The sequence below is a fragment of the Thermobia domestica genome, chromosome 8 (genome assembly GCF_964235325.1).
Source record: "Thermobia domestica chromosome 8, izTheDome1.hap1.1, whole genome shotgun sequence".
Taxonomy (NCBI): Eukaryota; Metazoa; Arthropoda; class Insecta; order Zygentoma; family Lepismatidae; genus Thermobia; species Thermobia domestica.
Window position 1 is genome coordinate 83155338 of NC_137461.1, and position 16380 is coordinate 83171717.

Below are 16380 nucleotides of genomic sequence, written 5' to 3' on the forward strand. Positions count from 1 at the left end.
AAAATTATTGAAAATAACATATTTACAGTATCATGAAAACCAGTAGATAATCTTTCGGTACAATTTCTTCTACTGGTACCTCTGATTGAGCTAAAATTGTTCTAGCTTACGTTAATTAGAATGTATATTCAATACTTTCCAAGAAAATAAGTCCCTGCATTCTGAAGTCAGTGACACAGTATACTTTAAAATTTTAAATTTTATGATATTTATCACCCTCAGCATTTCTACCCGTTTTACTCAAGTAAATTTTATTTTCTGATACCCGTTTTATAGTCAATATTTTAACTTACATTTATTTTTCACTAAAAGAAATGGCTGACTAACCACAATAAGAGATAAATATAATAGTATAAAGAAACTGCATAAAATTAATGAACAGTCAAGAATCTCTGAATTTATTACTTAAAACATATTCACATGTGGTGTAGAGCTTCTTCAGATCGTTGATCAATTTATTTTTGTGGGAATCCGACATGTATTTTATCAAGGGACTTCTATCTTCTAAACGAAAATCTGTACAATATTACTTTCCCCTGTATTGCACTGTACGTACTTGGTTTCCCATATGTTTAATTTTCGTTTTCAGTCGTTACTGTAGTACATTACTATGAAAATGAAATGGTTAGTAATGCTTCAGTTGAGTCGCACAATTCCAAAGCATCACATTTCCACTTTGTTTGGATTTCTTTTCGTTGTTAGTGATTTGTTAATATCTATTTTCAGATAATTTATCCCATTTAACATGATCAGGTATTTATTTTACATTAAAAAAAAAAAACCTTAAGTTGTTTATTTTTAGGGTAGAAATTAAGATAGTAAAAGAGAAAAAACTTGATTTTCCTAAAGTTCTTTTTTTTTAAAATAGACGAGATACTATTTGAAATTGGGCAGCTCAATTGAAGTTAGTGTCGTGTTGTGTCAATATACCGTAAATAACTGAAATTCACTATTCTTATTAGAATCTTATTGTGTTCAGTTTCCAAGGTGTTCATACTCATTTATCAACTTATACCCAAAGTAAAATAATATAAAGTAACGATAATCTTTCGTTTTTAAATGGTATTTAAAATAAAGTGTTATTCAGTTTATCAATTAGTTTTTCTGTGCATTTTCAGCAATATTTGCATCAGCATCAACAACTTTATCAATTTAAAGAAATCAATGAGGTTGTTTTAGTTATCATTTCGTGGAAAATGATAACATAATGTTGCGGTTTTATCATAGACACGACTTTGTAATTATTTTCCGTAATAACTATAATTAAAACTTTTTTTTTTTTGAAATTGTTAATGCTAATTCAAATTATGTCAAAACAGGTGAAAAAATTATTTGGTAGATAAAATAGAACTGAATTTGATACTTTGCTTAATGAATGAAATATTTCAATTACTTTATTATTTTAGTTCACATAATATTAATATATCAACTGCAATGAATACCTTGAAAAGCAGACGATGAATTTTAGTACGATTCTAGTATGAATAGTGTGGCAGTGCCAATGCGATATTGATTTCATCTGTAAGCTGTAGTATTTCTTTTCTTTTCATACATAACAAACCAATACATTTAAATTGTAATAATAAAATAAATTGCTCGTTGGGCCGTGCTCCAAAAATTTGATAATTACATCCAATACTTTTTTATTGTTTGTTCTATATAGTTGCAAATAATAATAATAAACCAAGTGCGCTGTTTCTGCATTTCCACTTCAGCAATGTAAGTGGACTTACAACTGCAGAAAATGCAAATGATGCTATGTTCAGTCCGTTGGATTTTGAAAGGAAGAATTATTTAACCAACGGACCCCAGAAGTGTTTACTTGGTTTTCCCTCATCCTCTGACAAGAAGAATTCTCGGCCATGATGTACAAATTCCTTCAAACTGAGGCATCCATCTTTGTTCGTATCGATGGAGTTGAAAGACTGAATAGCTGCCTGCAAAGAAAATGTCAGAATATAAACGAGAGTTGCAAAAATATGCCTCAAGCATTCTGAGAAATATAGCCACTCTTACCCTTAATTTAATATTCACACTAACATTGTACTGTTCCTGTTTTCGATTTACTCCTCCTCTCACAACTATAATACGAATTTTTGTTCTTTCAACTACAGTCTAAGTCCGATACACCTTGTTTAACTCCGTGGGAGTTGATACTCCAATGTTTTATGGATCGGTATGTATATGATGTACAGGCACGTAGCAGGATTTCATGAAGGAAGGGGTCCGTGACATGAAATATTGTTGTCATCACACCAGCGGCTCGATCATTCTAAACTATTTTACTGGAACATATATTAGTTCGTTTAGCCAGGATTTCGGGGGGGGGGGGGCGTGACATGAAATTCTGAAGGCCCAGGAGCTCGATCAACCTAAACTACTTTACTATCAACATATATTGGTTTGTTAGGACAATAAAATGAGGATATGTTGGTAAGTATCTTAATAACAAACTATGAAGAAATCTCGCGTAAAATAATAATAATAAAAAAAGTATTGAAAAAGATTTTACAATATTTAATTCCTTCCTGTGTTCATTCAAATATAACAATTTTCCTTTCATTATGACCTCAACTATTATAAAAAGTACATATTCACTATTATGAAAAGTACATACTCAATAATATCTTGTAAAATGTTTTACAATATCTGCGTCCCTTTCTCTGTTGAATCAAAAATGTTAACAGAACCTTCTTTCCACATAAATTTTTGTTTTTATTTTTCTGTCAACTTCTGTCAACTAAATGACAGGTTAAAGGAGCAGCAGAAATTATTTTTGAAATAACATGTTTGATACTGCAAGGATGCGATGACGAAAAATATGATAAAAAATGTCCACGCTATTATACAAAAGCACTATGCTTTCGGAAGCTTGAAATCTCCCTCACTAGTAGCAGAAATTCTGAGAATTCCGTAACTTTTCTAGAAATTTCAAATTCCCTGACTTTTCCAGGATATCCCGCTCACCTGGCCACCATGTATTGCAAGTAATACAAATCTCCTCATAAGAAAGAGTAACCAAAAACTTCCTGTAGCTTTTTATTTTTAACGCTGACCCTTCTTTTTTTCATTTCATTTTGTGTCATCCTTCCTTAATATTTTTTTTTTTATTTCTGGTCTCGAAGAGAGGGTCCGGACCCCCCGCCCCCTTGGCTACGTGCCTATGATGCATTAATGTATAACTAGAATTAAAAGTGAGGCAAACTCACAGTACTCCTTTTTGTTTCAAAAATATTTCATGAAATAGAAATGAAACATATACTAATTTACACTAGATTGGAATCCCTACATTCTGACGTCCGTAGACATTATGGCCGACATCTTGAATATGTATATCTTGAATCTAGAATAAATCTTCAATGAATTTCGTCAATTTCGCCTCCAGCTAAGTGCAAGGATTTAAAACTCTCATTTTCGGTTCCAAACAATACGTCTGTTAGGTAAAGAAAGCATAGTCCGTCGTATTTTTCACTTTATTTTCAGGTAATATGTTTCCCTCCCTTACGTATCTTTGATCTATTTGTTCTTCAAAGTTTCCTCTTTCAGAAACTTATAAATATTATCATGGAAGAGAAAAACCGCAATTTTTGTTTAAGTTAATGCAAAACATAACCATTGCAATTTCCATATGTAGCTCATTACTTTGAAACATAGCGGAAACAAATGAACGGAAATACGTCATGCTTAACCTGTCCATTAAAGGAGTTACGTGACCATCAAACGAATAAGCATTTTTTTTTAAAGTCCATTTTCATTTTAACACGTCTTTATTTATTAGACTTTCAACCTACGCTATGCATAAGTGTCAGAAGTCTTATAGAAAAGCTTTGTCCGTCTGTCTGTCTGTTGACATGTGTCAGAGCAAAAACAGTAAGAAATATCGAAAAGTGTTTTTTGCAATCGATTTAGTAGGTTCCGCCTCTTCGGCGAAGGGGAACCGATGTGATGACAACATATTTATCCTAAGTTACAAGTGTCTAAACCTTATTATTATTAGTTCATACAGGAAATTGGTCTGGTGCATATGCTAATCATCAAGCCACTCAGAATTTTAATAACTACAAAACATAATTTATAATAGTATAACCAATCATCAAGTATAAGACCTTAAAATAGTTGAGATGCAAGAGACCCATTCTAGTTTTGAAAGCAAGCACAAAATTGCTAAAGTGGCAGTGAGTGAGGAGGGCACTGAAACAGTGAGGTTTCAGCAAAAACAGCAACATACAAATTCCTACTTTCCAGTGTTATAAATTTCTTTCTTGAATAAGGCGAGTAGAGTAGAAATGTGCATTCCACAGCTGTGATATGTATGGACAGGACATATAAACCTGTTTTAAATGGCTTATCCAGATTTCTTGTGCACTGCTAAAAGAGAGAAAAACACAGACCGTGGTGCTGCAAATCTTTAGTTGAAAAAAGAAAGAAAGAAAGAAAGAGAGAGAGAGAATGGAAATTGGACTACTTAATTAAAGGCTTGTAGTAAAATTATAAATCCTTGGATCCAATCCTTTATTATCGACCTGACTCCATGCAAATTTTTGTAACGATTGGTTTATTACAAAATGAGAAGCAGTCAAATAAAGTTCCAGTGTTATTAGGCAGGGGAAAACTCGACTCAGAGTAGGCTGAGGAAAGAGGTATCAACCGCCTTAAGTTTGAAATTCACTGTTAAATCGCAAATGTGAAGGAGCATATAATTACAAACATTCATGTTGTGCAACTCCCGGTATTATATTTACATGACGACACTACGTACCGACAGTCCCTTTTCCTAACCACAATGTTCACATTTATATACTCACGTCTGTTGACAATCTAAGGAATATAAATCTTGATACTTTTTGATATATCGAGTTCGAAGTACGTAGTTCGAAAATGCTGATTAAGTGTTGGCAAAGGAGAAGCACTAACACTCAAGCATATCTCACTAAAGCCACAGACATTAAATATAAATCCAGTATTTTAATACTGTAATTCGCCAGCACTAAATCAATTATTAAAAATAAAATAACTGGAAAATCAGTTGTAAATTTAGGAACATACCTCTTCACTTAGTCCCAAACATTTGAAGAACAGCTTAAATTCTTCCACAGATATTTCTCCGCTCTTGTCTTTGTCTACCGCCTAGAAAATAAATGAATAAAAATAGTTGTTGTTTGCTTTTATTTTGAAGTTTAGTATCAAAATGACTCCTATAACTCACTTTATATTTAAAATTAAGACTATTAGAATTGAAGATACAGGAGTAATCTTAATTTAATAACATATATAAAATTACATTTACTTTTGATGTGTTAATCTTTATGGAATACAAGTGTATATAAACAGTGGTAACCTTAATTGAAGCGAGTGGTAGTGAAGCTTCTATCATTCGAGTCGATTGGCATTTCTGTCTTTGTCCGTCTGTTCAACGATAACTCTCGTAAAACTTACCCGATTTTAACTTCATATGTTTCTTTTCTTACTTCAACATGATAGAAATAACCTTATCGTTTGAAGTTGCAATCCGTCAAGTATAAAGGCAAAGGGGTAAAATCCACCCGATACTGCAAGTGCAAACATATACATGCAAGAAAATTTTCCAATATAAATCACGTAAAATTATTCGATTATAACAAAACTTAGTGTATATTTTCTTAATGGCATTGGGAATATTCCCACAGCTTGGGGTGCCAAAGATGAAACGGTGAATTTACCCCCTCTTCCTTCAATTATAAAAACATTCCATGTTTCTTATATATATATATTTAAAAAAAAGGTTCGATTTGGCGTAATATGTCATACATTTTGTTTGAGACTTCCCCAATCAACACTTCTACAGATAGTTAATATCAGTAAAACATAAAGTAATGAATTTACTCTTCTAGCTCCCTCTCCCTCTACCAACTTCTTTCTGAGTTACATAATAAATGTTCTAAAATGCATTCGGGGTTTGATACAATATATTACACATTTCCTTTGATTCTTTCCCGTAATTAGCAGTTCTTGGTATTAAAACCAGTCAAGAATGACCGATGAATTTAGCCTCCACATGTGGGATGGATTTCCTCTCCCTCATCTTCTCCCCTCCCCAATTAAAAACATATGTTCCATGGTAATTTCCGTTACAATTGTTAGATGTTACATGTCGTTCATTTTCTTTAAGGTTTCCCAATCATTTACTTTCCATGGATCTGAAATCAGTAAAGAATAAAGTAATGGTATTACTCCTTTCTCTTCTTCTTCTTCTTTGTTAAGATTTACACTATAACTTACCGGTACTGCGTCAAAACCGAATGAGTTTTATAATATGAATATTTTAATTGTTTTTCGTAATAATCAATGCTTTGATTTAAAATTGGTCAAGAACAAGCGCTGAAGTTAGCTCTTTAACATGGTATGGATTACTCCTCTTCTCCAATTAAAAAAAATATGATCCAAGATATCTTTCATAAACATGTTAGATTTTCATGATGACATATACTATTTGAGGCTTCACAAGCATTCATTCCCACTCCTTGGATTTAAAATCAATCGAGAACGAGATTCACTCTATCTCAAGCTTAAAACATATTCATTGATAACTTTGATAAGTATTATACGATTTTAAGATAATATGATGTAAGTGTTTTCTTCAGGTTTTCACGAAATCCAATTCTTGTAGTTAAGACAGTCTCATTTATCCCCTCCCCCTCATCCCCGAAGATGTAAATAAAAATTCTATAATAACTTTCACAAAAATTCAATTCCGTTTATGGTCTAGTATTTTTTTTTTTTCTGAGAATTTTCAATCGGTCAACTGCTTGCACTCAAAATGAGCCAATAATAATGGAGTACGTTTACCCCAATTGTATATATATTTTCCTAAATATTTATTAAAAACACCCAGATTTTATAGAACATTGTGTGTGTGTGTGTCCGTCCGTCCGAGCTTAAAGACTTACTCCTATAAGTTGGGGTTGAAATTAATGAGAGGGAGCATCGTTCGTTTCAACACTGCAGCATCAGTAGTTTAATCACAAATATAAAATTAGATTTACTTTTTATAATATTAATCTTTGTTGAATTCACGATAATATGCTTTAAATATGGGCACAAACTACTGTATTGTACATGATTCTCGTAAGTGTAAGGAATAGACCCTAGCTAGAATATGGACAGAAAGTGCCTCAAATTCAGCACTAACCAGGAAATTAGTCAATTGACATAGGAGCGATATTGATCGGTGTTAAGATAATTTGTTAACTTTTCCAAATGGCGAGATTCCTTACTATAAAACAACTTCTTAATATAGATGTTCATTATCAGCTAAAACAAGAGGCACAAACTAATGCTCACCATCAATAATCCGGCCCGTCACAGTTTATTTTGATTAAATTGTAAAATTACTAAATAAATCATACAAAATTATAATCAGATGTTTTTATACGATCAATTAAGAAACATTATAACTGATATACACAATCAAATTGAACATTTAATCTGTAATTAAAGATTTGAGATTTGTCCTAAAATCTTACAATAAGTGATATGCATAGGTGACTAACATAATGAAATTATAATTATGGCTAATGAGATTTGTGTTTCTGCAACTTTCCATTGACAATTGTTTGCAGTTGTGAGTAAGTTATACAATCGGGTTATATATATATATATATATATATATATATTCGGTAATTCTGTCTTGGGATGAAAATCAATCAAAAATGATCAGTGAATTTAGGTCCGTCATGTGGGATGCAGTACCTATCCCCTTAAAAAGACTTAAAGAAATACGAACGTGTCTTCCATGATAAGTACAACTGTTCGATTTTTGTTAAATATTTCTTACATTTTCTTCAAGGATTTACAATCTTTTACTTTCCATAGAGCTTAAATTAGTGAGAGGGAAGATCGTTTCAACATGTACAGCATCGCTAGTCCTAGAATCATCTTTGGTCGGATTTTGAGGAATGTGTCTGCTTTGATAATAATTGAATTCGAGAAATAAAAATGCCAGGAGTTTTCCGATTTTATAGCTGAAAGGATTCCAATGCACATGAAGATGGGCGTGGCCTTAGTTTTCGAAAATCCGTGAAAACCTGTGGACATGATATTGTCCACCAAATATTATATGGACTAGAATCGAACCAGGGATTTTCTCAGACCAGAGATTAGCGCTCTATTACCAAGTCAGCGTGCCCCCTTCTTTGCACGTAATGTGTTAAATATTTATTTTGCCTTACGTTCGCCAATAGCATCTTTTATATAAATCCTTAGTAGGATAAATATTACCATAACAAAAATAGTATTGAAATGTAGAGTTGATCAGCATGATTTAAATGCATGAGCAATTGAATTTGAGATAGCTGCCGTTCTGGGAAAATGATTTTGCGCTCGGCCCGGCAATGAAATAGAAGAGGGTGGCATGTAACATCGAGAACGTCATACTTCATACGGGCTGTTTGAGTAATAGTGACTAGAGGATGTGTTGGAAACGAGACTTCAGTGCACTTGATCGCGATTAGACGCATGAGCTATTCTATCCCTATATACTGGGCTTTCTAAGGGCCATCGAACCCTGTACCCAAGACTGTACCGTAAGTACATGGGTTTGGGCATAACCATCGCCGGCAGGGTCAACTGTCGTGGTGTACGACGCGTTGATGACAGGGGTTGCCGTCAGCTAGCTCAAGTGGTAAGAGCTGATAGACAAGCCACAGTGCAGCAGATCACTTGTCAATTCAATGCTGGAAAACAACAACGTATGAACAGCTATACCATCCAGAAGCATGCGATACAGAAGCAAGCGTCCCACAAGGGTACCTCTTTCAACACCCGTCACAAGGCAGAACGATTGACATGTACAAAGAACACAGTTGGATGCTCCAAGCATGGAAAAAGGCTACCTGAATAGACGCCTCGAGGTACTAATTGGTAACTACTCGTCAATAGGCGGTACGAGTGTGTCGTCAACCACATAATGCAATGGACCCCTCTTGCCAGCTGTTTATAGTTCAGACCGATTCTACGGAGACTGTTCACGTGGAATGAAATAGGATCGCTAGTACATCTGACATCTCTCACTAGCGAACGCTACAGAAACCTGCTGGAAAATTTAATTAATTCCCCTTGTTCATCTCAAGCACTCTGCAGGGGATCCGTATCTACAGCAAGGCAATTCTCCAGCCCATCGCTCCCGAATTGTGGCTGACTGGTTCGATGAACATCCACAAATGTAAAAATGTATGCCTGAACCCTGATCCCAATCCCATTGATTATACCTAGGGTACTATCGAGAGGCATGTGTGTGCCTGTCTGGTCTCTTCTCCGACCAATCTCCGTGGATTATCGTAGGCTGTGCAGTAATCATGGTTTCCCACGCTCCCTGTGTCTTGTTTAATCCATGCCACTCCGCATTACCAGCGTCATCAAAGTAAAATGGGCGGTTACACGCTACTAACCAGATTTCTCTAATTCAATTGTTCATGAGTGTATTCCAGGACTATCTGCAATTTTCTTGACTTCTTTTAATCAATTATATAAAATCTGTGTGAAAGCATCTAATAGTACATAATAATTAAAAATCCTACCTTGAAGAAATATGGTAAAGCTAAATGCACCTTCTTCCTTAGAGATTTGTCGTTGAGCACGTGCATCATATTTGCCAGATATTGTTCTGTAGTCACTAAATTATATGGATGCACACTTCCCCATTGTTCTTCCCAAATACACTGAAATCAGGAATAAGTAAGTAATAAGTGATATTTCATATTAGAATAGTGTATGTTAGAGTTATATTAAGAAAATGTCAATTTCCTGGAAATTTAAGGAAACAGAGAAACATTCTGAAATCATGAAAATCAATGTTTATTAATATAACAATAATGTTATAAATTATTTGTTTCTGTTTTGGATATCCGTGTAAAATTCGTATCAGAATGACTCCATATTTTAATTTATAAAATACATTCCTTCAATATATACATAGGACTAGAAGTCTTCTCATATAGAGGACTGGTATAAGGTAATGGAAATATGAATCTTTCCTGAAAAGTTTGATATATTCAACCTAATTAATTTCTGCTATTTTATCTTATGAATCTTTCCTGAAAAGTTTGATATATTCAACCTAATTCATTTCTGCTATTTTATCTTATCTTAAAAGATAAAAATCAGTTAAAATTTTCAACGTGATTATTGAAAAAAAATCTGTCATTAAATATGCAATTAATCATTTGCAAAGAATTCAGATCTGATTTTTTTAATTTTTAATTTTTTTTTTTTACTTTCTCCACCGCAAAAAAATATAACTTGTTTTTCACCTGTTCCTTACCTTCAGTATTGATAAAAATTCTTGCTGTTGCTGCGTCGACAAGTGACCCAACTCAACAAAACGCTCAGCCATTAACTTGAAATCATCCCAGGAAACTACTCCATCTTTGTTGACATCCAGAAGCGCATGCAGAGTTCGCATTTTCTGTCTCCAAAATGCACTATTTCCCTAAAATTCCACAGAAGAAATAATTATATATATATATATATATATATATATATATATACAGGGTGTTAATGAACTATAATGACAAACTGTAAGAGGTGATTCCTCACGTCAAAATAATAGAAAAAGTTCATATGGACCTATTGCGAAAAGTACATAGTTTCAGAGCTAGGGCTCTCGAAAATCGCGAAAAAGCCCTTATTCGAATTCCAGAAACTGTGGATGATGGTCCTTATCAGCGTAAAGGAAGTCACGCATACACAATCCAAAAATGCATATTACAACAATTTTCAATGGAATCCAAAAATGCATATTACATCTATGTTCAATGGGTATGCCGCGGATTCTGTACAGGGTATAATTCTTAAATATGCTCTCAATAGAGTTTTCAGATATACCTTATTTCAAGGAGGGTCCAAAGTAGGAGGTAAGCCTTGACAACAATCGACACCCAGTGCTTCGGGGGAAGTCGGAAGTGTTAGGAACCGGCAGCTCCATGTTTCTTTGTGTTCGGAATAACGTGTATGTGACGTATTTCGTCACGGTATATTTCACGTTTTCTTCTCTTATAAGCGTCAAAGGAAAACAACGCAGCATGCTTTCTCCCGAGTACGAGGGACCAAATTGTTGACGATTCTTAACACTTCCGACATCGCGCCAAAGGATTCATTGGCGCGTTCATTGCTATCAAGGCTTATCGTTTGTCTAGTTTGGACCAATCATAAAGACAGAGCATGTCTCAAAATTCGGTTGATGGCATGTCTGGGAAATTCACCCTGCAGGGAATATACTGCATACCATTGAACATTAATGGAATATGAACTTTTGGATTGTGTATGCGTGACTTCCTTTACGCTGATAAGGACCACCACTCCACAATTTCTCGAATTCGAAATATATCCTCTTGAAATTTGGCTTTTCAAGCTGGAGGAAGTTCTGTAAGTAATTGTTTAGTAGTGTTTTTTGTTCATGACTCACACATGCAAATGTGCACATGAACCAGCATGTTTATTTGGACATTCTTTTTAACTACTTATTGCTATTTCTCCAACATCCTTATGACTTTTCTCCAACAGTCACTCAGCGACACTCCCACTTTTCAAAATGACAACTACCATGTCCATATGTGGTTCAAGACGTTAGGCTAATACATGTTTGGAAAACATTCAGGCATCCTGTCATGTCTCTGGCCTGCAAAGCCCCCAGATTTAAATCCAGCTGAAAATAGGTGTGGTTGTTTAGAGCAGCGGTTGGAATCACAATAATTTGAGATATCTAGGGATGAAAAGGGACAATTTTATGACAATGTTGGTCTTCAGGTTTGAATCTTAGGTCTAATCCACCAATAAAGGGATTGAAATATTCCATAAATATCAGCAAGTCAAATAAAGTATTGAGCCTTTTCCGCATGAGATGGCACTAGTGTCCCAAATCTCAGAGTATAACAGTAGCAGAGGGTAAGGTCTAACGTCATTTGACAGTTGAAGCTAGTAGATGTACAAAGAGTGTTGGAATTCTTGAAATCAGACGTAAGGTATTGTGCCGTGGAGATTAGAGTACTTTCCACAAAAAAACTTCGCTATATTTTACAATTTTATTTGGATGAAGATGCTGCAATTGCTGCGCAGGCCCATGAAGAAATTTGTGCTGTTCATGGACAAAATACCTTATTAAACACAACAGCCTAAAAATGATTCAGTCGCATTTGTTCAGGAAATTTCGCTGTCGCTTCCGAAAAAGATGTTTCTCGCAGTGGGCAACCAATCACAGCAAAAGTGGATGATGTTCTGGAAAAAGTAGAGCAAGGCCGTCATATAAGCAGTCGTGACATAGCCAATTATCTAAACATCCATCATGAAACAGTGTTAATAATTTGGAGAACTCCGGATGGAAAAAGAAGCTTGACGTTTTTGAGTGCCACATGATCTGTTTGAACGAATTTCTATTTGCGAATCTCTATTGAAATATAACGAACTTGAGTCATTTCTTTAATGGGATTGGAAGAACATCGTGCATCATTAAATTCTGCCGCCGTTCATCACAATAGACTCGAACCTGTACGGTCTACACTTAACGCGTGTCACCTAGTCAGTCAAAAGAAATGTCCGAAACTAGTCAACAGAAAGGGTGTCGTATACCACGCTGGCATCGCTGCACAGCACACATCTTTAACGTCTCGTCAGAAATTAGGAGAACTTGGCTGGGAAGTTATAATGCATCTACTGTATAGCCCGCACATGGACGGTATTATGGTGTTGCCGGAGAAATGGTAGACGGTCATTGAACAAAGTGATGCATATGTGATTTCATAATGCATTTTCAAATAGCCCAACAATTCTTATATGTATTTTCAATTTCCACCTCGAAAGGCTGAATACTTTTTAGACAACCTGATCTTTTCAATTTTGATACTGTTGCCGTAAAGTGCAGCGAAGTCGCAGTTACAAATTTGTTCAATATGTGTATAGTTAATTTTTAATTGGCATTGTCTGTGTCGTTCAAAACAAAATGCTACAGCGATACAACATATTTGCCGGATTTGTTTATAAACCCATTATATTATCAATGAACCAAAACAATGGTAGGTACAGCGTGGTCCGGAAGTGGGCGTATCAATAATTTGTGTTTTCTGACGGTTTTAGGTTTTACCCACATTTGTTTGGTATCATTGCTTGGCATTGTGTGGCAACATTGCTATCCATGTTGATTTGTTTTCTGCTGTTTTCTGCTTGGTAACAGTTATTTGCAGTGAAGTTGGAGTAATAAACAATGTATGATCAAAGTCCATATAGCATTGAATAAAGATTAGTTGTTGCGGTTTGGATTCACGAAAGGCGTTACACAGGTGACACCATGGAAAGTGTTAAAGCGAAATTTACAGACCGCTTTGGTATTAATCCACCAAGAAAAGCAACAATGTTGGGGTGGGAAAACGTGCATTTGCTACGGGAAATGTGAAAGATCTTCCCTGAGGCGGTCGACCGATAAGAAGGAGGGAAACGTACCGTGAAGTGGAAGCATCAGTGGAAGCAGTTGCCTTCAAAATCAACACATAAAAAGTCTTCGGAGCTTGGTATTCCTCGGACCATAATGAGGAGGCACATGAAAGAAGATCTAAAATTGAAGGTTTACCGTCCAACGCATGTGAATGAACTGAGTGACACCGACATGGATGCGCGGAAAGAGGCATGCAGAACTCTTCTTAAGGCGTTCCCTTCCAAACGATCCCATGGTGCAGTCTTCTTTACAGACGAGTGTGCTATCTACCGGAATATGCATTCTCGGAACGTTGTAATGTGGCGTAAGGAAAATCCCCATTTTTACAAAGAGATGGAAAGAAACCCACCACACGTGATGGTGTGGGCTGGAATGAGTGCAACACACATTTTTTGGACTTATTTCTTCGAAGACAATGATAATGGACATCCTTACCTGGAGATGCTTAATGAGTGGTTGGTGCCTCAATTGGAAGAAAATGGTATCAAAGACACTGTTGTGATACAGCAGGATGGAGCACCAGCGCACTTCGCGATTCACGTGCGCAATTACCTGAATCAAACGTTGCCTGTCCGCTGGATTGGAAGAGGTTGTGTATTTTCACCAGCTCCCTTTGCCTGGCCTCCACGAAGTCCCGATCTGACAACTAGGGCTGTTCCGATAATCGAGTAATCGATAACAATTCGATAAGATTTCAAAACCGTTTCATCGATAAAGAATTTTAATTTTATCGAATTATCGAACTTTCGAGACTCCCGAAATGTTCGAGACTCTCGAAATGATCGAGACTCCCGAAATGTTCGAAACTCTCGAAATGATGGAGACTATCGAAATGTTCGAGACTCTCGAAATGTTCGAGACTCTCGAAATGTTCGGGACTCCCGAAATGATCGAGACTCCTGAAATGTTCGGGACTCCCAAAATGTTCGAGACTTTCGAAGTGTTCGAGGCACTCGAAATGTAAGAAACATTAGACAACTTCGAGACACTCGAACTCTTCGAGAGTCTCGAATTGTTTGAAAGCAGCAAATACAGAAATATATCAATATGATTGCATTTGTCGAGTCGCTTGAATAGTTTGAAAAGTTCGGGATTATCGGAGTGTTCGGAAGAAACAATGAATTCGAGGTTATCATAGTTGTATATAATATGTATTACATATATGCAGAGTGTTTATTTTAAAACTTCTCTCCTTAGCAATGAAGTGAAGGAAAAGTTTTTTCCCCACAGATCTGTACAAGGTTTAAGCAGTCTGTCAGAAGAGAGAAAGAGGAAGAGAAAACATGCATCACCTGAATGGAATTGGAATCCAAGACACCATTAGTCTACTAATAGTCACTTTGCCGATTGCGCCAATAACGGGGCAAGCAGAAAAATAATTTTAATATGATTTCGAGGGTTTAATTTACAATTCTGTATAGAGATAGCTACTGATATAGGTAGAGGTAAGGAAATTCGATAAGGCTGAAGACTTACCAAACTTTCGTTTCGAAAATTTACTCTCCGGCGCTCGAATGCCTACGAGTATTTGAGATTGTCGTGAAACAAACCTTGAGAATTTTGGGTGCAAAACTCCCTATTACAGGCCGTCCTGTCTGTCTGTTTGCATGTGGCATCCGACGATAACTTTCGAACGGATTGTCCGATTTTGATGGAACTCATTTTAAAATGCTCTCGTTTGCTTTCACCAGACACCTATTGTTTTGGTTGCCATACCACAAGGGGATTTTTCCCGAATTCAAGTATTTGTTCCTACTTTGAGCTTAGGCGTGTGAAAGCTACGATAACTTTCGAATGAATTGTCCGATTTTAAAGAGGATTGGTCTAAATGCATATGTCAGGTATCTGTTGCTCTTGGTCACTTTACGATATTTGATTTTGTGCATAAGATGCCGTGCGGCTCTGGGCATTACCAATCTCACAAGTAAACCTTACGTTTGGGTGAATCGAGTTGCTGACTGAGACACATATGAGAAAGTAGTACTAATTGTGGTCAGTATTTCAGTGAAGTTATAGGTGCGAAGCTCCAGGGGTTTAGGAGATACAGCTACCAGAACATCACATGGAAGTTCAGAATAGTCTTCATACAGTTGGAGGTAAGAGCTCTGTAAGAACTCTTGTAACGACAAAAGGTGAATAAAAAATATATGGGTACATATTAGGACTAGGGGGAAGTCATATAGTAAGGTAAGGGATAAAGCAAAAATTGTTATACCGTTGAATTTAGGGTAATATTTGCTATTAATAAGGTGTCAATGTTATGCGTTTTGTTTAAAATTTTTGTCTGATTCAAAATGGCGGATTTGAAGATGGCCGCCATCAAGGCAACTCTTACCATAGACCTAATATTTATCCACGTGCTTTTTAATTAATTATTATCCTTAACACAAAATTTACAAGGTGGGGTAAATGACTAATACATATGCTGCAACAATATTTAATTTCCCTGTAACTTTTTACCAATTGCGTGTAAATCAAAATTAACGTCACCATTGTTCTTCTGATTAAATTTGCGCCTTAAACCATGTATCACATGACCCTATTCCTATTTTAAAAACTTAACCTTAATTCAAAATGACGGATTTCAAGATGGCCGCCGTCAGGTATACCCTTACTATATGACTTTCCCCTAGTCCTAATATGTACCCATATATTTTTTATTCACCTTTTGTCGTTACAAGAGGTCTTACAGAGCTTTTACCTCCAACTGTATGAAGACTATTCTGTACTTCCATGTGATGTTCTGGTAACTGTATCTCGTAAACCCCTGTAGCTTCGCACCTATAACTTCACTGAAATACTGACCACAATTAGTACTACTTTCTCATATGTGTCTCAGTCAGCAACTCGATTCACCCAAACGTAAGGTTTACTTGTCAGATTCAATGCTTACCTGGGAGGGGGATGCGGCCGAAGCGTGG

The 16380-nt window shown here is 35.7% G+C and overlaps 1 protein-coding gene across 2 annotated transcripts in view; it reads right to left on the reverse strand.

Moving 5' to 3' along the window:
- Nucleotides 1-334: 334 nt before the first annotated feature.
- Nucleotides 335-16380, reverse strand: part of CBP (sarcoplasmic calcium-binding protein) — a 93312-nt gene continuing 77266 nt past the window's right edge. For both annotated transcript variants that reach the window (XM_081768650.1, XM_081768649.1), the window contains 4 exons: nt 10298-10465; nt 9555-9695; nt 5047-5127; nt 335-1937 (listed from right to left, as the gene is read on the reverse strand). In XM_081768650.1, the coding sequence (XP_081624776.1) occupies nt 1791-1937; nt 5047-5127; nt 9555-9695; nt 10298-10465 (537 nt within the window). In that variant the 3' untranslated portion in view covers nt 335-1790. The remainder of the gene's footprint in view (nt 1938-5046; nt 5128-9554; nt 9696-10297; nt 10466-16380) is intronic.